At 50.4% G+C, this 22,617-nt stretch overlaps 6 protein-coding genes across 6 annotated transcripts; 4 read left to right on the forward strand and 2 right to left on the reverse strand.

Moving 5' to 3' along the window:
• Positions 1–1,017: 1,017 nt before the first annotated feature.
• On the forward strand, positions 1,018–4,342 carry KD926_009916 (Peptidase C65; the record flags this gene model as incomplete). Its single annotated transcript, XM_053102412.1, has 8 exons — positions 1,018–1,089; positions 1,157–1,243; positions 1,299–1,362; positions 1,413–1,720; positions 1,768–2,039; positions 2,092–2,529; positions 3,608–3,984; positions 4,041–4,342. 8 exons carry the CDS (start codon positions 1,018–1,020, stop codon positions 4,340–4,342), a joined length of 1,920 nt encoding a protein of 639 aa, XP_052954148.1.
• Positions 4,343–5,569: 1,227 nt separating this feature from the next.
• On the forward strand, positions 5,570–8,359 carry KD926_009917 (general substrate transporter; the record flags this gene model as incomplete). Its single annotated transcript, XM_053102413.1, has 11 exons — positions 5,570–5,659; positions 5,796–5,940; positions 6,058–6,198; positions 6,267–6,331; positions 6,384–6,405; positions 6,506–6,951; positions 7,009–7,099; positions 7,191–7,246; positions 7,315–7,472; positions 7,929–8,055; positions 8,198–8,359. 11 exons carry the CDS (start codon positions 5,570–5,572, stop codon positions 8,357–8,359), a joined length of 1,503 nt encoding a protein of 500 aa, XP_052954149.1.
• A 242-nt stretch (positions 8,360–8,601) lies between these two features.
• Positions 8,602–11,047, reverse strand: KD926_009918 (putative C6 transcription factor (Gal4); the record flags this gene model as incomplete). The annotated part of the gene is made up of 7 exons (XM_053102414.1): positions 8,602–8,971; positions 9,031–9,512; positions 9,570–10,252; positions 10,305–10,621; positions 10,765–10,859; positions 10,926–10,955; positions 11,015–11,047. 7 exons carry the CDS (start codon positions 11,045–11,047, stop codon positions 8,602–8,604), a joined length of 2,010 nt encoding a protein of 669 aa, XP_052954150.1.
• A 1,418-nt stretch (positions 11,048–12,465) lies between these two features.
• Positions 12,466–13,763, forward strand: KD926_009919 (uncharacterized protein; the record flags this gene model as incomplete). The annotated part of the gene is made up of 3 exons (XM_053102415.1): positions 12,466–12,729; positions 12,887–13,369; positions 13,443–13,763. The coding sequence occupies 3 exons, from the start codon at positions 12,466–12,468 to the stop codon at positions 13,761–13,763; spliced, it is 1,068 nt and encodes a 355-aa protein (XP_052954151.1).
• A 1,682-nt stretch (positions 13,764–15,445) lies between these two features.
• slu7 (mRNA splicing protein SLU7) lies at positions 15,446–16,873 on the reverse strand (the record flags this gene model as incomplete). The annotated part of the gene is made up of 1 exon (XM_053102416.1): positions 15,446–16,873. One exon carries the CDS (start codon positions 16,871–16,873, stop codon positions 15,446–15,448), a length of 1,428 nt encoding a protein of 475 aa, XP_052954152.1.
• A 377-nt stretch (positions 16,874–17,250) lies between these two features.
• Positions 17,251–22,356, forward strand: KD926_009922 (DNA-directed DNA polymerase zeta catalytic subunit REV3; the record flags this gene model as incomplete). Its single annotated transcript, XM_053102418.1, has 2 exons — positions 17,251–17,485; positions 17,543–22,356. 2 exons carry the CDS (start codon positions 17,251–17,253, stop codon positions 22,354–22,356), a joined length of 5,049 nt encoding a protein of 1,682 aa, XP_052954153.1.
• Positions 22,357–22,617: the final 261 nt, after the last annotated feature.

Genomic DNA, 22,617 nt, shown 5'->3' on the forward strand with positions numbered 1-22,617 from the left:
GGAATCTCCTTGCGGCACACAAGAGAACATATTCAAATGCCGAACTGGACTCCGAAGCTTCCTTTCATGCGCGGGCGTTGAAGACGCTTTCGCCAGCTTCCAATTATACGCATCCGGACCCTCTTGCCCTCAAGAGCAGATCAACCTCTTCACCGTCATCCTTGTGATCCTCGTAAGGGGGTCAAATGAGAGCCATTCCAGGCTACTATCACTCGCCGCTGCCATTCCGCTTCCGCGGCTCCTTCCGCAGTTCCATCCTAGTTCATGTGCAGGTCACATGCTGTGGCAACGAGATGCGATTTGGGTTTGCAACCAAGTTATCTTCACGCTGTACGAATAGTCCTTGCTTCGATGCACGACCTCGGATAACCTGTCAATTCGTTCCGGTCGCTTCTGTCGTCTCTACCATTTGCCCATTACCCATTCGTCACACATCCCTCATCGAGTGTCACTGTCGCCGGAGATACCCCTTCTGTGACATTTTCTTTGCTCCATGATTGGCGACTTTAGTCTGATATTGCGCCTTGCGCGCTGATCCCATCCTGCTGCCTTGATTTTTCTTGTCTAGAGAGATGGCGTATGCTAAGTATGTGGAATTAGTAGGTCTCTTGCGTCACTAAAGAACCGCTGAGCTGGTCCAACTCCTCCGAAGAGGGTCAGCTACAGCGAGAGAACAAGAATTTCTTACGTGGAGAATGCTGGTTTGCCTTGTGAGTTCTATGAACCTAGGATTGAACGTCATGTTGATGAGACGGGATTTGAATTGACTGACGTTAACCAAAGGCATAATAAAGCTTTCCGTGAACACACCAATCGACGGCCACTGCGGCTCCACTATAGTCACCTTTTAATGCGATGTCCCTGCTTGATATTCCTTGGAACCATCTCCATCTTCCAACCAGACAAGATTCGACCACGGGACTCTATCCGCAACATCTATACCCGCCTGCTTTTCTCTCTCACGAATTCTCTCCTTTGCCAAACACTTTCCATCCAACCCATCTGAATTCTTCCAACATGAATCCGCTGTCCACCGACGAAATGGAACGGTTCCAGAAACTGTCAAACGAGTTCGAGCCGGATGTTCAGGTGAGCATCTCAATCAGCCGACGCGCTCGATGCCGGACTGACCTCGAGATTTTGTATCGCAAACCAGGGCCCTCTTGTGTCGACCAAGCAGTCGAGCAGTGCGATTGCAATGGAGTATGCAAATGCCGATCCTACCTTCGCAACAAAGACTAGCGTACGTCGGTGTTTACTCCAAATTCTCTTAAGGCTCTCTGACAACTTGCCACCAGGCACTGGCTGCGACGCACCCGTTTTCTCGTATCATGAAGGGTGACGGGAACTGTGGATGGAGAGGTAAACTATTCTTCGTATCTCAACTTGTGACTCTTATTGACCCTATGCAGCCGTTGCGTTTGGATATTTCGAGAACCTCTTCAATCTTAGGAACACCCTTCAGGTTCAGCGCGAGTTGCTCCGGATCAAGTCGTTGAATGTCCTTCTAGATCAAGTTGGCCAGCAAGAACATTTGTATGAGATTTTTGTGGATGAGACGGAGCAAGTCTTTTCGCAAATAACCGAAGCAATCCAGAATGGAATCCGGGATGACTCATTTTTGGTGGACGCGTTCAACTCAGAATATAACTCGAGTGCCATCATCACTCATTTCAGAGTCAGTGCCCTTTTCAACGCAGAGCTGTCCACTCAATGTCTTGTTTGTTTCTTTCCCACTGACGAGGACGAATTTGCTCCAAATTATAGCTTCTAACGAGTGCTTGGATGAAACTCAACCCTCATCGGTACCAAGCATTTCTGTCTTTACCCATTGATCAGTATTGTGGAACGCGGATAGAGACCGTCAGAACTGAGATTGATGAAGTCGGCCTTCAAGCATTGGTCGACGGGGTAATCGAGGGATCCGATTTCGCAGTAGAAATCCTGTATCTTGACCGCAGCGAAGGCGACGTGGTCACGCCTCACCTCTTGACGCCGAATCGGCCCGTTGCTGGAACGATTCGGTTGCTATACCGCCCGTGAGTTGCGAACACAGAGATCTTGCTATATTCACTAACCGGGACATTCCAGGGGCCACTATGACCTTCTCTATCAGCCCGAGCCCACCGTGAACCTAGAACCGGTGGTCAATTATCAGTATGCAATGACTTCGAACTACTCGCCTTGGGACCAAAGCGCCCTCTCCTTCGATGTCAACTCTAGTTTAATGTCGATTCCCAATCTGATGATGGACCCATCGTTCGCACTTGCGCCTTCTCCAATTCCCGCCGCTCCTCCAAGCCCATACCGGGTCTCCTCCGCCCCCGAGATCTATCAACCCCCGATGCAGACCCCGTCACCCGCACCCGTGGCCTCACCACCGCCTCCCCCCTTGTCGGCACCGCCGGCGCCACCGCCAATGACCTCCTTGCCCAGTCGCTTGTCAGACGGGCCCCAAATTCGGTTGAATCCCTTGGTGATGAAGCCCAATTTGAGCCACTCGCTTCCAGTTACCACACCGTTTAAGAAGTGGGTCTTTTCTCATTCCACCCGAATGGCCGGAATTTTTTTTTACTAACAATGGGTTCACTCTGATAGCTCCCCATACAACCAAGCCCACTTCCAAAACCAGGATTTCGAGCCGATCCACTATGAACCTAACGAGTCCCGCAGATAATCGGCAACTGCTCCCGGATTCTAGCCCACCAAAAACAGTGAGAGCCTAAAACTTGGCCCCTAATTAGCCCTCTTTCATGATCAATGAATCCATGTTTGTGCTTTGGGGATTCCAGCAGGATCAGACCGGCACTCTTTACCCAGGGGAGGCTTCTATGGGTGTTTTCTCGTTTGTTAATCAAGCATAGGCGCAACCGAGAGCATTACTGATTGATTGATTGGTCTTCTGTTTCTTCCCTTCTGGCTTCCGTTTCATCTTAGCTCCTTGGCCGGCCATTGCCTAAGTGTCTGTTGTTTAGCGTTTGCGTTGTGCGTTGCATGTTGTGAGCGAGAGTTTTCTCATCTTTACGTTCCGTTCAGGTGGTGTCAACCAATTTGAATCGGGAGGAAACTGTTGATTTGGAAAATCAATAATTATATCTTATCCAGACAAGCCTATGTCCAGAGTCTGTGGTGTTCATCCACTAATTAGCGGTTTGTAGACTCGATTCTTTTGGAGGAAATTAAGGTACTATCGGTAGACAAATTGCAAGCAGCCAGCAACGGAATTGTTCATCAATTATTAGTTTCCCCAGCTACCAATTGAGACGAGAGGAATCAATAGCCCGGGCAGTCCCATGTCCCCTATACGAGTACCATACCGTTACGCCGTCCGTTTGGCGGATTGAGTTTGCGCTAAACTCAGCCTGACCCCACAGCGTGCTGATTAAGCCGCCTCGGATGAGGTTTAAATTCTCCCCCGCTGCTGAGCATCTTCTCTTACTTCTTCTTTCCTTCTATCATTACACTCCTTTGGTCTGTCCTTTGGCCTCGTTGCTTTCTTTTCTTCAAATTATCTAAAAGCGCCCCGGGCCTTTTTCAGGCCCGACCGCGTCATACAATCATGGCGGCAACCGCTTCATCATTCGTGGCAGCCAAGCAGCAGGTCAAGGCCGTCGTCTTCCTGGCAGGTCAACGGTAGTGCCGACCTGCAAAAAGAACCTCATGATCAATATCCCTCCTTCTCCGACTCTTCTTTCTCCGACAACCTTCTTAACCCTTATACTCCGCAATTGTTTCCCTTGGATTCGCCTTTCAACCTACCTGGTGACGACTTCGCCGGTCTCGAATCCCTCGACACTTGGGCCCCGGTAACTGACGGTCCATATCAGCCACTGCCTGCTATTTCAACTTCGTTCTACCCAGCACCCTACACACCTGCCGCTGAACCACAGCCAAGTCTCTTGCAGAATGAGCTTTCCTTTCCGGAACCGGATGTTTCGAACGATCTTTTCCCTTCGCACGAGCCTCCCTTGATATATTCTGAAGGTGTGCTGGCTCTTTAACAACTAAACTATGGAACCCATTGGTCTAATCATGTCTAGGCTCCCAATATCAACCACCTCCCATGTCTCTTCCAGCTTCGACCACCTCACCCTCCAACTCGTCCACTCCGAGTGATACGGGTACGACTCGGTCCAAGCCCGCGATTTCGCGAATCGAGAAGCGCCAGTTGAACACGATGGCGGCGCGCCGCTATCGCCAACGACGAGTCGACCAGGTGAATCAGCTGGAGGCCGAGCTCAAGAAAGTCAAGGAGGAGCGGGATGCGTTGAAAATGCGCGTCTCCAAACTGGAAGGCGAGACGGATGCTCTTCGGAGTCTTGTGGGGAGGGAAAAGAAGTAGATTCTGCTCCTAGTCAATTAATTCGGCATGTGAATAGAAACTGGGTTGAACAAGAATTCCTGATGTCGGAGCCTGGTCAGCGATCTCTGCGGGCTGCAAGGGCCGACGTGTCATCGTAGAGTATTTGTAGATCAACCTGAGGTAAGGAAAGCACTGCGCTTGCATGATCAACAGTAAAGGGGACCATGGAGAATGCAAGTGGATACCGACTAAACCGCGGATAGACCCTTGCGGTCCCACCGGTTGGTGCGGTATTTCACAGCAGTACTAAGATAAGATACCTATGGGTTATCATTCAAAATGCCTGGTAGCATTCACAAATCGATCCATGAAAGCTGTGTTTATACCCGCATCCTTGACCAGAATATATCTGCAGACCCTACAAATAGTTGAATGGTAGGCCCCTGCCTATTTACCTGAAGATATCTACTCTGTATCATACCGTATACATAACGCATACCCGCTGCATACACTGTGACGCAGGCGCTAGTAATTATGAGTGAGAATGACTCATTTTCACAGACCGTGATTGGCCAATGGATTCGGTGTCGTGCATCTCCGTCTGGGCAGGGCCATGTGACTGTAACTGCTTATCTCATCCACTTCTGGCCGACCAAGTAACTAACTATGCCGAAGCCCGAAGGTACTCCGGAGTATGGCAGTTCCTTGAAGATTGCCATCTCCCTGCTTCCATCCGGCGTCGGTCTCGGAAATGCACTTCCCATTTTCGACAACCGTGTCGGCCGTCGGCCGTCATCTCGGCTCAAGGTGTCGATGATCTCATCTTTCCTGCAGTGTGCACAATATGAACTTTGCCGGAGGGTTGTTGATCAGCGGGTCGGACTTCCCCCGCCTTCAGACGTCCTCTCCCCGCATTCTGGCATCTCGTGATACCCACCTCCCTTGACTCGGAGATGCCCTTGTTTGCGGTTTTGGTCCCTCCTCGGGCTGGCGATTACAGGTTTTGCGAGTGGAAGCCTATCGTGCAACGGACCTTCTCGCGCACTACTATATACCTCCAGATTATAGACCACGGCTAGAACTGCGAAAACGGAGGATTTCCGTGTGATGGACCTCGTCTCCAGCGTGAGGGGTTGATCAACGTTGAACACGGAATATATCAAGAAACGAGAGAAGAGCCTATAAATAGAGTGGGACTCGATCTCTCTGCATTACTCGAAGCAATCCGCTACATACATCAGCACTGCAGACCAGTGCAACAACGCAATGACGTCGAGGTCATCCGTGAACAACAATGCCCCGAACGCAGGCTTTGCGCTCGTCCGCCAAAACCCGTATCTCCTCGGGGTTGCTTCGGTAAGTTGGGCTGTCTTCTCCGCTACCTCGCTGTCCAGTTGCCTCGCTGGATTCCTGGGACTCCCTACCGCGGGTCGCACATTACACACTGCACGATGACGGATCCCAATCTAACTATGACCCCGATCGCTCGCAGTTCTCAACTCTGGGTGGCTTGCTCTTCGGGTACGATCAGGGCGTCGTATCGGGCGTGATAACCATGGAATCATTCGCTGCGCGATTCCCTCGGGTTTACACGGATACTAAATTCAAGGGGTGGTTTGTGTCGACTCTTCTGCTGGGTGTGTGTTGTGGCCTTCTTCTTCTTCTTTTTTTTTTTTTTTTTTTTCCCTTCCTTGTTTCTGCGACTTGATAGCACTCTCCTTGCGTTGGGATGGCATGATGCTGATGTATTGCAGCTGCATGGTTTGGGTCGTTGATCAATGGCCCGATTGCGGACCGGTTGGGGCGGAAGTTGTCGATCAATGTGGCCGTGGTGGTTTTTGTCGTAGGGTCGGCGATTCAATGCGCTGCTGTGAATATCCCTATGCTTTTTGTCGGTATGTGTTGGAGACCTGCAGGTAATGCAGATATGGCAAAGAGCGGTGCTGACTAGAGATTTTGACAGGTCGGGCCATAGCAGGTTTAGCTGTCGGCCAATTGACCATGGTCGTACCACTGTACATATCCGAGGTACGCGTCTACTGGTCTCGAGACTGTCAATCTGGGTGCTTACGAAGCGCAGGTGTCTATCCCCGATATTCGAGGTGGGTTGGTGGTATTGCAACAGTGTGAGGCTCCTCGGTTCCAACTCCTACATACGTACAATACATACATGACCTTCTAATTCTAACCCTGATGACCCAGTATCTATAACGATCGGCATCCTCGTAAGTTACTGGATTGACTACGGCACAAACTACATCGGAGGCACGCGCTGCGCTCCAGACATTCCTTACAGCGGCGGCCAGGACAAGGCGTCAAACACATTCGACCCCTACCACGATGTTCCTCCCGGAGGCTGCGACGGCCAATCCGAAGCCTCGTGGAGACTCCCTCTTGCCATCCAGATCCTCCCTGCTATCATCCTCGGCCTAGGCATAACCTTCTTCCCCGACTCGCCCCGTTGGCTACTGATGAATGAACGGGACGAGGATGCTCTTGACGCGCTCTCCAAACTCCGGAGACGGGTCAAGGACAGCCCGGCTCTGGTCAACGAGTACCTCGAAGTCAAGGCTTCGATTATGTTGGAGAATACGTTTGCGAGGGAACGTTTTCCAGGCCTGTCGGGAGCAAAGCTGGATGCTGCTCAGGTTGGTTTTGTCGTCGGCTTGCACGCACTCCATGCTGATATATCGTACTTCGTCTAGTATATGTCCTTCTTGACTACATGGGCCCGCTTCAAGCGATTGGCGATCGGATGCTGCGTCATGTTCTTTCAGCAATTTATGGGCTGTAATGGTATTTTGTTCTCCCATTTCCTCTCAGCACATACAGATACGGAGGCAGGCAGAGGCAGACAGACAGACAGACATCTAACCCACTCATCTAGCAATAATATACTACGCACCCACAATCTTCGCACAACTGGGTCTTGACGGCAACACCGTACGCAACCCACTCAAACACCCCCCTCTCTAAATGCCAACCCCATCCTAACCCAATAAAAAAAATAGACCTCCCTCCTCGCCACCGGCGTCTACGGCATCGTCAACTGCCTGAGCACCCTCCCGGCGCTCTTCCTAATCGACAAGATCGGTCGTCGCGTCCTCCTCATGTCCGGTGCTCTCGGCACCTGCGTCTCACTCGTGATCGTGGGCGCCATTATCGGCACGTACGGTTCTGACCTCGTAAATAATAAGTCGGCGGGCTGGGCAGGCATCGCGTTTATTTATGTTTATGATGTGAATTTTTCGTACTCGTTTGGTGAGATTCCCCGACATCCTTTGTTACGTAGACGACCTGACTGACCTACCGTCCAACTAACTTACATGTATATAGCACCCATCGGATGGGTTCTTCCTTCGGAGATATTCAATCTTTCGATTCGGTCCAAGGCGATCTCAATAACTACGTCGGCGACGTGGATGTGCAATTTGTGGGTTCTATCCTCTCTCTTTCTGTGTCTCTAGTCCACTATTCCATGTTTCATATGTATATATGCATTGATATCAACCAACCTAAAGACCCCTAGTTAAATACTAGGACATATTTCCTAAATTATCCTATCTGAACGCACCTTCAACTTCATGTCATGTCTGGTTTTGCTAACCCAAAAAAACCTTCCTAGCATCATTGGCCTGATTACCCCGGACATGCTCGATTCGATCACATGGGGCACGTATATCTTCTTTGCGGCATTTTGTCTCATCGCGTTGGGGTTCACGTTCTTTTGTATTCCGGAGACGAGAGGAAAGGTCAGTTCATTTCATTCCGCTCGTTCGGTTGTCATTCCTCGTCCTGCTTCTTCGGAAGATCGCCGAATGGCCCAATGGGAGATAATGGGTGTATATATGTATATTTTTCTGACGCTGAAGATCCCCGTCCTTTGAATCATAGACCCTCGAAGATATGGACCTTATTTTCGGAGATACCGCAGCCCACGAGGAGAAATTGCGCATTGTTCAAATCGAGGCTGAGCTCCGCGGAACTCAGGCACAGACCGATGATATAGATACCCTGTCGAAACCATTCGCGCAGGAGGAAGAACACGCGCTCTGAGGCACACCAACTCGAAGATGCAGTACCAAGACCTGTTTCGACGTTCCCAAGACGAGGCCCGACCAGACCAGACTAGTACGCTCCGATGGCGGATAATAGACCGAAAGGGGAGAAGTCATCTTGCTCCCTGTTCTAGACCAATAAGAAACCCACATTGCTTCTAAACCCAGACCAGAGCTTCGTTCGTTGCTGTTCTTGGGCTTTCCAAGTGGCTATCGTATTATAAACGATTGTCTATCTAATCAGGCAAAATCCCCCTGTGGCGCGAAGTTGACCCAATCGGAGAAATCCATGCCTCCGATGTTTAGTTCTTGGTCGACGTCTGGGAACATGTAGCCCATGGTAGGGTCGTTAAAAATTTGGTCGGAGAATTGCATCAGGATCGGCGGTTGTTGGGTGGAACCGTTGGCGACGGAGGCTGTATATGCCGGAGAACAGAGTCGATTCACAACTTCTAGATAGCGGGTGGCAAGGCGGTGGTTACTGAGGGACGGATTCATTAATAGGCTCTTTGTCGCCTCAATATCCTGGAGCCAGGCCGGGGCTTCTGCACTGGTGGGATCTGTCATGAGCAGAATGACAGGGATGATTCCAGCCTGGAAAAGGAAATATCTAAGATAACGGTGATGTTAGCTTGGGTTCAAAAAATTTCGGTATGGGAGTAAGCATACAACATATACCATGCACCGATTCTCGTGCAGATATGTTTGTTAACGAAATCCGTGATGGAGGAAATAGTTAACCGTGCATTCCGAAGACACAGCATTCGGCAATCCGCCTCTAGAGGATCCTCCTCATGGTCAGTGGATGCGTTAGGAGTCCATCTTCTAGACGCCCAGCGAAGCAAGATTGGCCGGTAGACTAGAATCCGTAGGTTCCAATCTCTCCACAAGAGTCGGCTGCGAACTAAAGCAAAGGGATCTGATTCTGATAGCGGGGGAGGTTGTTTGAAATAATGCGGAAGACCGTTGTACCATTCCTCCATCGGGTTTTGGAGAGTCAAGGTTTCTTCTGGTGTCAAGCTTGGACTAGAGATAAGGCGCTGGTAGACACTGTTCGTGAGTAAATGGAATCTGGTCTGAGCAATCAGGCCCGAGTAGATGGTAGGTCCGTTAAACTCGGCGGGCAAGGTTGTTGTCGTCGAGGTGAGAGCCTAGTCATTGAGGTCAGTAAAATATTGCCTGCATGGTATGAGGTCCGACGTAATTACCTCATCGTGGATATTCATAACATGCTTCGCATCCATGACTCGGTCCTCGGGCAGCAGGATAGGCCGACCAAATGTCTTCGCAGCACCACTGTCGAACATGAATACTCCCCACCATAATCGCCTTCGAATCTCTCGCTGGAGAAGACTGATTTTCCAGCCATGAAACTCTTTATGAAGACCAAGACTCATGGCCATCCTCACCGCCAAGCCCAGAAAATTCCAACCTGTGTTGGGCTTATTTCTTTTCTGTGCATAGTTGCTCAGAAGAAGTAGGGCTTGGACGAGGGTTAGATTGCCGGTTTCAAACACCGACACCTGCTGCAGATGACTTCTGGCTTCCTGGTAGAACGTGATATCCAGGTCTGAGTTATCATCGCCAATGCTCCATGCCCCAAGAGCCAATATTGTGTTCAAGAGAATTTGCCACACCTGACCATGGCGGCGAGGTGCCTGCTCGTAAAACTGTGCTCTAAATGTAGCTTCATGAACGAAGGGGTAACTGGAGTGGTAATTGAGAAAGAATGCATCTATGAAAGCCTGCTCGACAACTCCCGAAGGTGCGGTGTTCAGCAGTTGCGACTTCAAAGGCGGACCAACTTGTGATCTTAACGGCCCGGCAGGGAAATTCAGGTCGAACCCGTGTTTCAGCAACGCTCGAAGTGGGACGACACTGGAGGATGCACCTGAATTTAAGCGATTAGCCAAGGCTAATTATAAGATAGGAATTGCACAAACCAAAATAGCCTGTTCCTTCGGGCTTGATAGACAGAGAGGCCATGCCATCCGTCAAATCGCCAACCGTGATTTTGTTTTCAGTCCAGTCAAAGCCATCGGCCTTCTGCGGCAGGGCTTCCGGAGCTGGTTCGGTGCGATCCGCCTCAGTTTTAGCGGGAGTGGAATGTCTAGAGGAAGACTTGGAAGATGACCCGGGTTTCGGGCCATCTTGGTCGTGTAACAGAGAACGAACCGTTGCATCCAGGTCACCTCCTGGAAACAGCCTTCCTAAGGCTGTTTCAAAAGCAAACAAACGGTCTTCGACATAAGTTAGGTGTCTGAATTGAATGTCAGTCCGGCTCTGATGTTTCTCGGCCAATCCAAACGGGACGCAAGAAAGCATCGGAAAGAGAATGGTTCGCCCTTTGTTTCCTCGCAATCCTTCAACAAGGAGAAGGGTAATGAAAGACAAGACACTTACTGTCGTGTCAGAGGACTCCTAGTTATCTTAGGGCTATATTTGCACTCCTTGTTCAGCTGCTTGCATTGAGCGCAGACTGGCTTCTCCTTCGAGCACTGCAAGGGAGAGTCAGTGACACGTTCGCTTGGTCGATCGCATCAGCTGCGATGCTTCTATCTCACCTTGGATTTTCGCAAACGACATTCATCGCACTGCAACCGATTAACTACTTCTTCCCGGCACTCAAAGGCTGTTAGGAAAGGCAACTCACGGCGTAGGAGTGGGAATCCCGAGTGCTGGCCATTTTCGACCGAAACGATCAGTTTTTTTGATCTCCTGTTTTCTTGTACCCTTGACAGTTACACAAGCCTGCAATAGGTTGTCAGCACCACCCGATTAGTGCCCTGGTTCCGAATGGCATTAGGCGCGAACGAGCGAGCTTGTATGGAAAGAGCATATGCATATCAAAAAAGAATAGGCGCGGAAGTACAAGGCCATTTGGCGCGCATTTGAATTCAATCTATAAGACAGTTTGGGGATGAGAGAAAACCAAGAGGGATACAGAGAGATGGTTCCAAGAGAAAAGATTGAAACCAGAAAGTGCAATGTACAGATAGTGCGAAAAGTAGATAGATAGTAGATCTTTTCAATTGTGGGGTACCTGAGGGAAGGGAAAAGGAAAAAAAGAAAAGGAAAACGAATCGGGAACAGCGAGCAGAGAGGACATGGGGCCAACTCACGATCGGCGTAGAATAAATTCAGTAACCCGGGTCCTTAAGGGAAGAGGGCGAGACGAGACATCGGGGACCGAACTAGACCCCCGGACCCATTGCGAGGCAGAGAGGAGGGATGTATGTGGAATGATCGGATGAAGCCTTCCGCCTGAAAGAAGTTGCGATGTTTGATTGCCCGCCGGCCGTGGGGCGGATGGGGGAGCACGTGATCTGCATCCCTGCACGTCCTGATTTTTCAGGAATCCACGGCGGATGCCTCGACTCGCCCGGCTGATTGGACCTGCCAGAGGGCAGTGCATCTCGAGGTCAATGCCCCTCGAGGCTTGAGGGACCGTCGGTGTTTGTGCTCAAGCATGTGCCAGGTACTTTTGAGCTTGCCCACGTTCCAAGAGTGCATGACTGTATGTACTCCGTATTTAGTGACCTTGATTCGGTATGCTGGCCTCGATCTAATGTCAATCTGACGTGTCTAAATCTGACAGTTCTGCGGTCCCCAAATCCTGCCTATTCAGGTATAACCAATGTGGGTTGTCTGATATATGCATACTCCGTAGAGCGATTCTCACTATATATAATGGAATGAACGACGGTACATCCTCCGTGCTGTGGGGCAGTTCCAGTGATCAAAGGAATTTCATCTGAGAGTGCAATTAACAAGTGAAATCGCGTAAGACTTCCAATGCCTCCCAACGTAACCCTAATTGCTCTACGAAGCAAAAGAGAAAGAGCGAGAGAGAAAGAGACGAGAGAGGAAGTACGGAGTACCTGAGTTATACTCCGTAAGAAGACCCCTCGAGTCTTGGCACGGCGGGACTGGCAGAACTTTTTTTTCTATAGGTACAACGTCATTTCTTAAGAGTATTATCTTCAAGTACCCCGAACGGAACACCGCAGCATCGTCCCTCGGTCGCATTCGATCTCGGTCCATCCTCCCATCTTGAGGAAGACCGAACCGGCTTCGACACCTCCGCGCCGCTCATTTCCCACAATGCCCACTCAACCGCCACTTCCGCACCTGCTCGCGCCTTACGTTTCGTCCCTCCCACGATCGTCCCTCACCGTCCTCTCCTCCGTACTAGGCGCAACGGGGAATTGGCTCGTGCTGCGATACCTGTATGCGGCGCTGGGTACCTCGTCCAACCCCGAAGCAGCATTCGGACTGCAGGGTGGTGATGCCGGAAAAAAGCAAAAGGTTGTGCTCGTGAGTTTCCTGCGGGGTTGGGAATTTTGGCGATCGGAGGCAAAGCGACTGGTGAGTATTCCCTCAGGAATCATTGTTAAAGCCATTTTATTCGGCTTTCATGCTTTTGTCTTCCTCCTTGCTTCTTTCTTTTTTCCTTTTTTATTCTCTTGGATTCGATTTTTGTTTCCTGCTCCAATTGCACGGAATCGCGACCTGACCTATTCAGGGCTTGGACCTTGCGCGCCTCACAGACAAACGCCAATTTGCCTTCGTCGACGGACTCTCCGAGCTTTTTAACCCTCCTGTGACCACCCCTTCACCTTCTAAATCGTCGCCATTCCCCGGTGCTGCTCCCCCTCGAACCGTTCTCCCCGTCCGGTCGCAACCCGGTCCCATTCCAGCGCGGGGCCTGCAGCCGGTATCGCGACCACCCCCACCAGCGCCCAACAGCAATGCCGCCCCTACATCGAAAGAAGTCGGGCCTGTAAAGCGGCTACATCTCTCAGGAAATGGCACAACGGCCCTCACTTCCCTGGAAAGGGAAATCACGGCCGTGGTCAAACAACTCCAAGCGGAGGCAACTGGAGATGGCGAAGAATCTGAGGTTCTACTGATCATTGATCAGCCCGACCTGTTGCTGGCCGCGACGGGACCCGGTCGAGGGATAGGTGCTACCGAGATGGGAGATTGGATATTGGGTCTACAACAGGTGCGTGTAACTGGCGATATCGTCGCCGAGGTCTACAAATGGGTTGTCCCCGCTAATTTGATGGCTTGTGTAGGGTGTTTATGCAACTCTTATGACCGTCTCCGCCGATTCCCCGCTAATACATAACGCATCTGCCGCTAACTATGAGCCGGCCACGCCCTTGGAAACGGAGCATTCTGCGTTCGTGATAGGCTCGGCTCACCGGGCGCACATGGTGATGCAGCTTCGGGTTTTGGAGACGGGCGTGGCGAGAGATGTCAGTGGTGTGCTGAGAGTTAGCAAAGGTGGTGCTTGGGGTCGGGACGAGGACAGCGCTCAGAACCATTGGGAGAAAGAAGTGTTGTATTTCGTTCAGCGAGATGGTGGTGTCAACGTTTTTGGGAGAGGCGAATAGATATCATAGACCTGCGGGCTACACTGGGCACTGTTGTCCGTTGTATTGACCTGGTGTTGAGAGGCAGACCGTAAATAAATGCGACCCTGTGAATAATATCAAAATCAAAAGATATGTCGCAATATTGCTTGAACTCGGGCTGTAAAACTGCTTGCTAGTAAAGCGCGGAGAGAAGATATCTCGGAGAACGGGCGTATTCAGGTAGACAGATCACATTGGAGCATTTCAATAATGTATCTGCCAGGACATGGGATATTCGCCAGCCGTAAACAAGAAAGGAAATTCATGCCTGCTTTCCCTTTCAAAACCCACAAATTTTCCGCCTTCCCTTTGCCGTCGTTATTCTAGGACAAACACGCTATGACGACAAAAGACAAGACTCGTCCCAACACCAACTCCACGGGAAAGCGTCTTTTTTTCGCCCGGCACTTTGGATGCCGGGCCTTGTCATACCAGCCCTCTTCCAGCCTCCGAGATCAAACAAGATGCGCCGTCGGGATTAATTTACTGGCTCTGGGGACCGCGGGCGGCCTTGGGGGTGCCGGTCTGGAAGCCGTTCTTGAAGCGGCGCTGGACGTCGCGGAGGTGGCTCATTCTGCCGGAGCCGGTGGTCTTTCTGCGCTTGGCCTTCTCGCCCCAGTTGACTGTTTTCAACAAAAAAATCGTAAGCTTCACAGTTCCAATTCCAACCGTGCCGACATGATCTCCATCATTCGATCAAGCACGAGAAAACAACACTGTATGGATCTCGGGGGAGTTCGTACACTTGCGGGTCTTAGCGGAGGGGTAACCACAGTTGGCACAGGTCGACTTCTGGATGTGGAAGGAGCGCTGGCCTATATTCCGGAATTCACCATCGGTTAGCCCATCTGATTGCCCATTTATATCCTCCGGACTTCTTCCTGATATCCCGTGTAGACATCCGTCAAAAGTTTTCGGCCCGGTGGTTTATCATTTTTCGGAATGGTGGAAAATACTGACCACAACGGCGGCAGAGAGTGTGGGTTTTGTTGTGGCGCTTGCCAAAGCTGGAGGTACCCTTCGCTGTTGTCGGAGTCAGTCTCGAAATTCTTTCTCGAAGGCGAGCCAAATGTCGCTCGGTGGGATCTCGAATTTGCACATACTCATCTTGAATTATGGAACTGTAGGACGAACAACAAAAATTGTCAGCGAAAAATTTCCCCTGGTAAATCGACGCGCATCAAATGATCGTGTGGAGTAGCAGCATACCTGGCGATTCCGTTGAAGGGCTGGTTGTCGTTGTCGTCGTCGCTAGGCGTATCGGAAGTTGCGCGCTGAGTTCGGACGGGCCTGTCGCTAAGCGAGTGTGGTATCCAGCGAGGGCTTGTGCCCTGTCTCGTGACAAGTCACGGGACTACAGAAGGGCTAAGGATCACATGACATTACCGCCCCCACTCACTCGATCGTACTAGGCCCATTCTGTCTTGGGCTTCATTTTCGCCTCAGAGTTGGGTCTACTCAATAATCCTTGGTTCGCGCCACTCCGCATAGTGGTATGCTTTCTATGATCATACCAGGATACTCATGATCAATATGGCTAACAACACGAATTGAAACATCATCGTATATGTACATTTTGAATGGGGTATTTAGTGGCACCTAACGCTCCATATCTAGATAGGCAATGAGAATAGATGAAATGATAGAAAGCCTGATCACAACTACTCCACCGTGTCTTTCCCTATGAACGCAGCCATGGGATCATCCGCATCAAGACGACTCTTCTTGTACGATTCCAGCTCCTCTTCCGTAATGCCAGACTGTACTTCCATCAACGTTCTCTTTTTCGAGCTAGGCTTGGTCTCTTGCTCAACTCGTTCGGGACTGGAAGACCGAGGAGCATCGTCGGCCTCGGCAGTTCCAGAAACTGGGTCTCCGTTCTCTCCGTCGGCTTCCTCCAGCATCAGCATCTTATCAGCCTCCTCAAAGGCTTTCTTTCCATCTTCACCAGTGCAGTAGCTGTTCTTGACCGTCGAGAAACAGCAGGAGTAACCCCATTCAAAGTTATGCCACCAACTTCCCCAGACCGAGGTGTGGTTGTTAGGGAATATGTCTTCCGCATACTTGGACTTGGCCGCCTTCTTAGGCGCTCCTTTGATAGCACCGGTTTCGTCATATTCAACGAACCGTTCGTTTTCAACGACCATAGTATCGCGCAATGGCGTTGGTTGCAAATGCTCCTGCCCACCATATTTATCCAACAGCGCTTTTCGCTGGCTCTGTCGCTTGTCTTCGCTTTGAGATTTCTCCTGTTTTCGCAATACCTCTCCGGATGTCGGGTTTGCCTGTAGATGGATTTTCTGCGCGCCAGTTTCTTGAGCCTCCCATGCATACTTTTGGGCCTTCTCAAATTCGGCTGCATCACCGGAAGCGCGAACGAAGTTTTCCTCAGCAACGAGTGCGGCCGCTTGGTCATCTTGAGCTCCCATGTCAACCATTCGACGTGTCTTAGGATCGTATTTCGCGGAGTCGAGGTCGAGATTGAGGAGATACTTGGCAGTATCTTCTCGGATACGTAGGTTGCGAGTCGCTGTACTCTGTTGCCTTCCCATGTCGGATTCTTCGGCGTATCGGGCCTCTTCCTGCGTTGCGTCTTCACCGTCCGGGTCGCCATCCATGATGGCCTTCTGCCCATCTTCAACGTCCCGCTTCGTAACCTTTTTCAACTTCTCCAGTTCCTCATAGTCTTCAACAACCTGGCGATACTCGCTGGGGTCGTAACCATTCCACCGGTCTCTCTTTGCGTCCCATCCCATGTTCACGTCTTGTATCACCTCGTCGGCCTGAATATCCTTTCCCGTCCACTTGGCACCTTGCTTTCGAGGTCGACTTAAACATTCTTTGGTTTTGTGTGTCATGGCGCCACAGTTTTCACACGCGCCTTTCCGGTACTTGGTCGCAGCGGGACCGACTCGCTTTCCACGTTCGTACCATTTCGATTGATCATTGGTCGACTTGTTCAGACGCTGATGCTCTAGATAGTCGTTTGCGGATTCGTCGTCGTCGATATAGAACGGTTTCTTGGAAATGAAGGACGGGATGTACTCGTTGCGCTCCTTCGACGCCACATCGGCAGGTTTTCGCGACATTTTGCGGGAAAGGGTGCGACTATTTCGGTCGCGATGAAGTAAAGATAAAGATATTCCCGACGAACCTTTTCCAGGTTGATATGATTTGCCAACGGCCTGCGCTGTTGTGGAAGTCAAACCTTTGGCGCTCGGAGGTCCAGGCTCATGAAGATCAACCGACGATTAGACCGGGTCAGTATCACGTGACCAGGCGTTCTTCCGCGCCTCGGATCGCGTCCTCCTCGATGGCAACTACACGTCATGCTCACAACAAAGAGAAAAGTGAGATCGCAAGGCAGCTAGGGATATCCAATCCCATATGAAGCTTCTTGATATGAGGGAAGCTTTCTTTCTTCACGATATGTCGATGGCAGCCCCGACTGTCCTACTAACAACTAATGGAGCCCTTTCAAGTGCGCCTCAACTGCTTGGATCATTACCAGGCAATCTCGTCAGAATTTGATCCTCCCTTCACGTATAAGGATGGATCCGCGAAAGACCAGTACAAACCGAGAGTTCCAGTAATACGGATATTTGGGGTGACGGAAACCGGTCAGAAAGTATGCGTTCATGTACATGGCGCGATCCCTTACCTCTACGTCGAGTATGATGGTAGTTTGGACTCAGATTCAGGTGCGTTTAAGCTTGTTTAAAGTCGGGCGCCGTCCGTTTCAGCTAAACAATTCCTAGTGGCGTCTGCAACCCGGAATTTACACGTCTCAATCGACCAAGCCTTGGCAGCCAGCTATCAGCGCAACGCAAATGACAAGAAATCCGTTTTCGTGGCCCATGTCACCTTGGTAAAAGGGATCCCATTCTATGGCTACCATGTTGGTTATCGGTTTTTCTTCAAGATCTATTTACTCAGTCCGACCTATACGACAAGATTGGCCGACTTATTACTTCAAGGAGCTGTACTAAAGCGCCCTCTGCAACCGTACGAAAGTCATTTACAATATATCCCGCAATGGATGTGTGATTACAGCTTGTTCGGCTGCGCCTATATGAAATGTAGCAAGGCCAAGTTCAGATCGCCAGTCCCGGACTATCTTGAGCTTACGAATCAGTCCCATCGCTGGCATGATCGATCGATCCAACCAGACCTTATCTCGGAAGAGTCGGCTCTGCCAAAACAAAGTAATTGCGCTCTCGAAGTTGATGTCCGGGTGCAGGATATCTTGAATCGTTTGGATATTAGTGAAAGGCCGATACACCATGATTTTACCGAGCTTTTGAAGCCGATGACTTCGGATGAACGATTGGTTCCAAGCATGGCTGGCTTATGGCAGGATGAAAAACGCAGGCGGAACAAGAAGCTTGGTATTTTTGATACTGGAAGCAGTCCGTTCAGCGCCGAGGACTTGACTTCTCTATCAGCAGACACGAGGAACCATTTAAATGGCCCGTGGATCCATGAAGAAGAATACCGCGAGCTGGCATCTCAGATCGCTGCGGTCGAGAAGAGCCAAATGGGCAGCAAAGACATCACATTTGACAACATCTTAATGAAGAAACCCTTTGAGGGAAACATCAAGACCGTTCTAGAAAGTGTCGAAGATTTCTTCGCGGACGAAAATGTACTCTCGAGTGCACACGAGGCCCCAGGACCAGCTATTGAACCCCAAACTGACACCGGTGTCCTTCCGCAAGACGATGCAGCGGAGTATGATGACGGCTCTTACTGCTCGGACGATAATGATATTGCGGACTTGTTTTCGGACGAGGAGGGTGGCCTAGAAGATACAGATGTTGCCCAAGGTCCTATAGGGGACATGATCTCTGAGAGACCTTTTCAGCTTGAAGACTCCTTACAAAAAGATGGACCACTTGGGGCACATGTTAATAGGCTTGAGGACTTAAACTCCCGAGAAAATATCAATGCAGGCATTCAAAGCGCAAGCCGATCTCTCAAGCGCCTCAGTAACATGCCATATTTCAACAAGCCTCCCAAGAGAATCAGGTTCTTTGATGATGTACCACGCAACCCATCCCTAAACCCCCAGAATCTACCGAAACCTGTCATCACTTCAGACAAGGAAGCGAACTACAAGACTTCGGAGACGGAAAGTTTTGAAAATGCAGGAATATTACATCCTGATTTGTCATCGCAAGCCAAATTCGAAGATTCACAGCCAACACCACGGTCCCAGGGTGGAGGCCAAAGCAGTAAACTTGGTTTCCCGGTAGTCAAAGATCCAAATGATCCGATGACCATTCTTCGATTCAGTCAGGAGGGCAACACACCCAAGACAATGCCGAAGACCTCGGAAAGCACGACAGTTCCTGCCCAGGGAATCGCCAAGGACGCAAGCCCTATGCAAAGCTCTGAGCCTTTACAGTCATCTTCGATGGAGACAAATTCGAATTTCGTCGATCCTTACGTGTCAGAAATGGCATCCTCGATTTATGAAGCATTTGATATCTCTTCTAATAGCCGAATTTGTTGCTTACGGCTACCTTGTCCGAACCCGAGCGATGTTTCATCTTCCCTTTACCCTTCTGTCATCTATCAGAAGGCCCACTATGGCAATGTGACTGATGTTCCTGACCGACCTCGAGATTACGCCGGTAGAGAGTTTCGACTTGAAGGTAGCGACATTCATTATCTGCCTGATTTTGATCCGTCGGGGCGCTCTGATGCAATGATGGGAGAGCAAATACCAGTCGTTAAAGACAGAAATACCCAAGAAGAAGTTGACCGATGCTTGCGCAAGTCCTGTACCAGCAGAGTGTGGGAATTTGCCCCTGTGCCTCCAAGTCGTGCAGAAGTCATCAGTTGGTTTGAGAATGAGCAATTAGAAAGACGAACTCAACAAACAACATCAAACGGGCCGAACCTAGCGCTTGATATGAAGCCGAATGTTCTATCGCAAATCGAAGGCCCCACTCAGAAGAACGAATATGGGTTCAAGTATTCCCAGAAAGAGAAATCGACTAGTGTTGAGCACCAAAATCAGTATATGAGTATCATGAGTTTGGAGGTTCATGTCAATACCCGCGGTGTGCTCTCCCCGAACCCCGAGGAAGACGAGATCTCTTGCATAGTTTGGTGTGTGCAGTCGGACGATGAGGATCTTGACGTCAACAGTCATTTACCAGGTGTCCACATCGGAATGGTCGTACAAAGTGAGGAGGATAGACCGCATATCAAGATTTCGAAAGCCGTGAAAGTTGATCTGGAACATGATTCTAGTGAGCTTGACTTGATAACTCGGTTGGTGGATATCGTCCGCTGGTACGACCCCGACATCATCACCGGCTATGAGGTACACAATAGCTCGTGGGGCTACGTGATCGAGAGAGCTAGGAAGAAGTATGAGCTGGATATCTGCGATGAGTTATCGAGAGTCAAGTCGCAAGCACATGGCAGATATGGCAAAGAAGCGGATCGATATGGATTCAACCACACATCTTCTATCCGAATCACCGGGCGACATATGATCAATATCTGGCGGGCAATGAGGAGTGAATTAAACCTACTCCAGTATAGCATGGAGAATGTTGTATTCCACCTGCTTCATCGCCGCATCCCACACTATTCCTTCCGTGAACTCACATCATGGTATCAAAGCGGCAAACCTCGCAATATGATGAAAGTTGTGGATTATCTCGTTTCTCGTGTGCAAATGAACGTGGAAATCCTGGATGCCAACGAGTTGATACCGAGGATAAGTGAGCAGGCTCGGTTACTTGGGATTGACTTTTACTCGGTAATCTCACGAGGATCTCAATTCAAGGTTGAGTCGTTGATGTTTCGCATTGCAAAGCCCGAGAATTTCTTACTCGTGTCCCCGAGCAGAAAGCAGGTTGGCCAGCAGAACGCGCTAGAATGTCTTCCATTGGTCATGGAACCTCAGAGTGACTTCTACACGAGCCCGCTGATAGTTTTGGATTTTCAGTCGCTATATCCCAGTATTATGATCGCTTACAACTACTGCTATTCGACCTTCCTTGGACGGGCGCGACAATGGAGAACCAGGGACAAAATGGGATTTATGGACTACCAACGGCAGTTAGGATTGCTCGATCTGCTCAAAGACAAGATCAACATCGCACCGAATGGAATGATATATGCGAAATCGGAAGTCCGCAAATCACTTCTGGCCAAAATGCTGGCAGAAATCCTGGAGACCCGTGTCATGGTGAAGTCTGGCATGAAGATGGACAAAGATGACAAGACATTGCAGCGTCTTTTGAATAATAGGCAACTGGCCCTCAAACTCATTGCCAACGTCACATACGGCTATACCTCTGCCTCATTCTCTGGACGAATGCCCTGCTCCGAGATCGCCGACAGCATCGTTCAATCAGGCAGAGAGACGCTTGAAAAAGCGATCGCGTTCATTCATTCCGTGGAACGATGGGGCGCCGAAGTCGTATATGGTGACACCGACAGTCTGTTCGTCTATCTCCGCGGCCGCACGCGCGATCAAGCCTTCGACATTGGCGAAGAAATCGCCAAAGCCGTCACCGAAATCAACCCGCACCCCGTCAAGCTCAAATTCGAAAAGGTCTACCATCCCTGCGTGCTCATGGCCAAGAAACGCTACGTCGGCTTCAAATACGAACACCGCGACCAGAAAGAGCCCGAATTCGACGCCAAGGGCATCGAAACCGTCCGACGAGACGGCACCCCGGCGGAGCAAAAGATCGAAGAAAAGGCACTGAAGCTCCTCTTCCGCACCGCCGACCTCAGCCTCGTCAAGAGCTACTTCCAAAAACAGTGCACCAAGATCCTCCAAGGCAAAGTCTCGATCCAGGACTTCTGCTTCGCCCGCGAGGTCAAACTCGGAACCTACAGCGAGCGAGGCCTCCCTCCTCCCGGCGCCCTGATCAGCACCAGAAAGATGCTCGAAGACCCTCGATCGGAGCCCCAATACGGCGAACGCGTCCCCTACGTCGTCGTCACCGGCGCCCCAGGCTCCCGACTGATCGACCGCTGCGTCGCCCCGGAAACCCTCCTTCATGACCCCCAACTCGACCTCGACGCCGAATACTACATCACCAAGAACCTGATCCCGCCCCTCGAACGCATATTCAACCTCGTCGGTGCCAACGTCCGCTCTTGGTACGACGAGATGCCTCGCTTCCAACGCATCCGCCGCGTCGAAGGCTCCTCCTCCGCCACCGGCACCGGCATTGTCAAAGACACCCGCAAGACCCTCGAATCCTACATGAAATCCTCCACCTGCATCATCTGCCGCGCCAAACTGCTCGATGCCGAAGTCCCCGTGTGTTCCGACTGCATGGCACACCCTCACATCGCCCTGCTCGATCTGACGAATCGACAATGCCAGGCGGAGAAACGGGTTCTCGATCTTCATCGCGTGTGTCGTTCTTGTATGGGCGTTGCATTTGACGAGGAGGTGAAATGCGATAGTAAAGACTGTCCGGTGTTTTATTCTAGGACGAGACATATGGCGAATTGGAGACATACGAAGGCGGTTTTGGATCCGGTGGTTAAGATGTTGCAGGATACGAGTGAGAGTGCTTTGGAGTGGTAAGGGTGATGATTTGTTGGCATTCTTTTGGGAAGTGATTTGGATTGATTTTCTGGGAAGAAAGGACGCGGTTGGAGGCATTTATGTTAATTTTGTGATTTTTGTTTGGTGAAGTTAGGAGTCCTGGTATACCGATGGGCTCATTATTAGGTACTGTACATTACAACTTGGCGCAACTGTTAGATGGTGTTCTGGGTAAATACCTCATGAATTAATCTCATTTACACGACCGTTGGAATTTTGGAGTTCTCAAATTCAGATAAT

The sequence above is a fragment of the Aspergillus affinis genome (genome assembly GCF_023601865.1).
Source record: "Aspergillus affinis strain CMG 70 chromosome Unknown NODE_73_length_178438_cov_86_647956, whole genome shotgun sequence".
In the NCBI taxonomy this organism is placed as follows: Eukaryota; Fungi; Ascomycota; class Eurotiomycetes; order Eurotiales; family Aspergillaceae; genus Aspergillus; species Aspergillus affinis.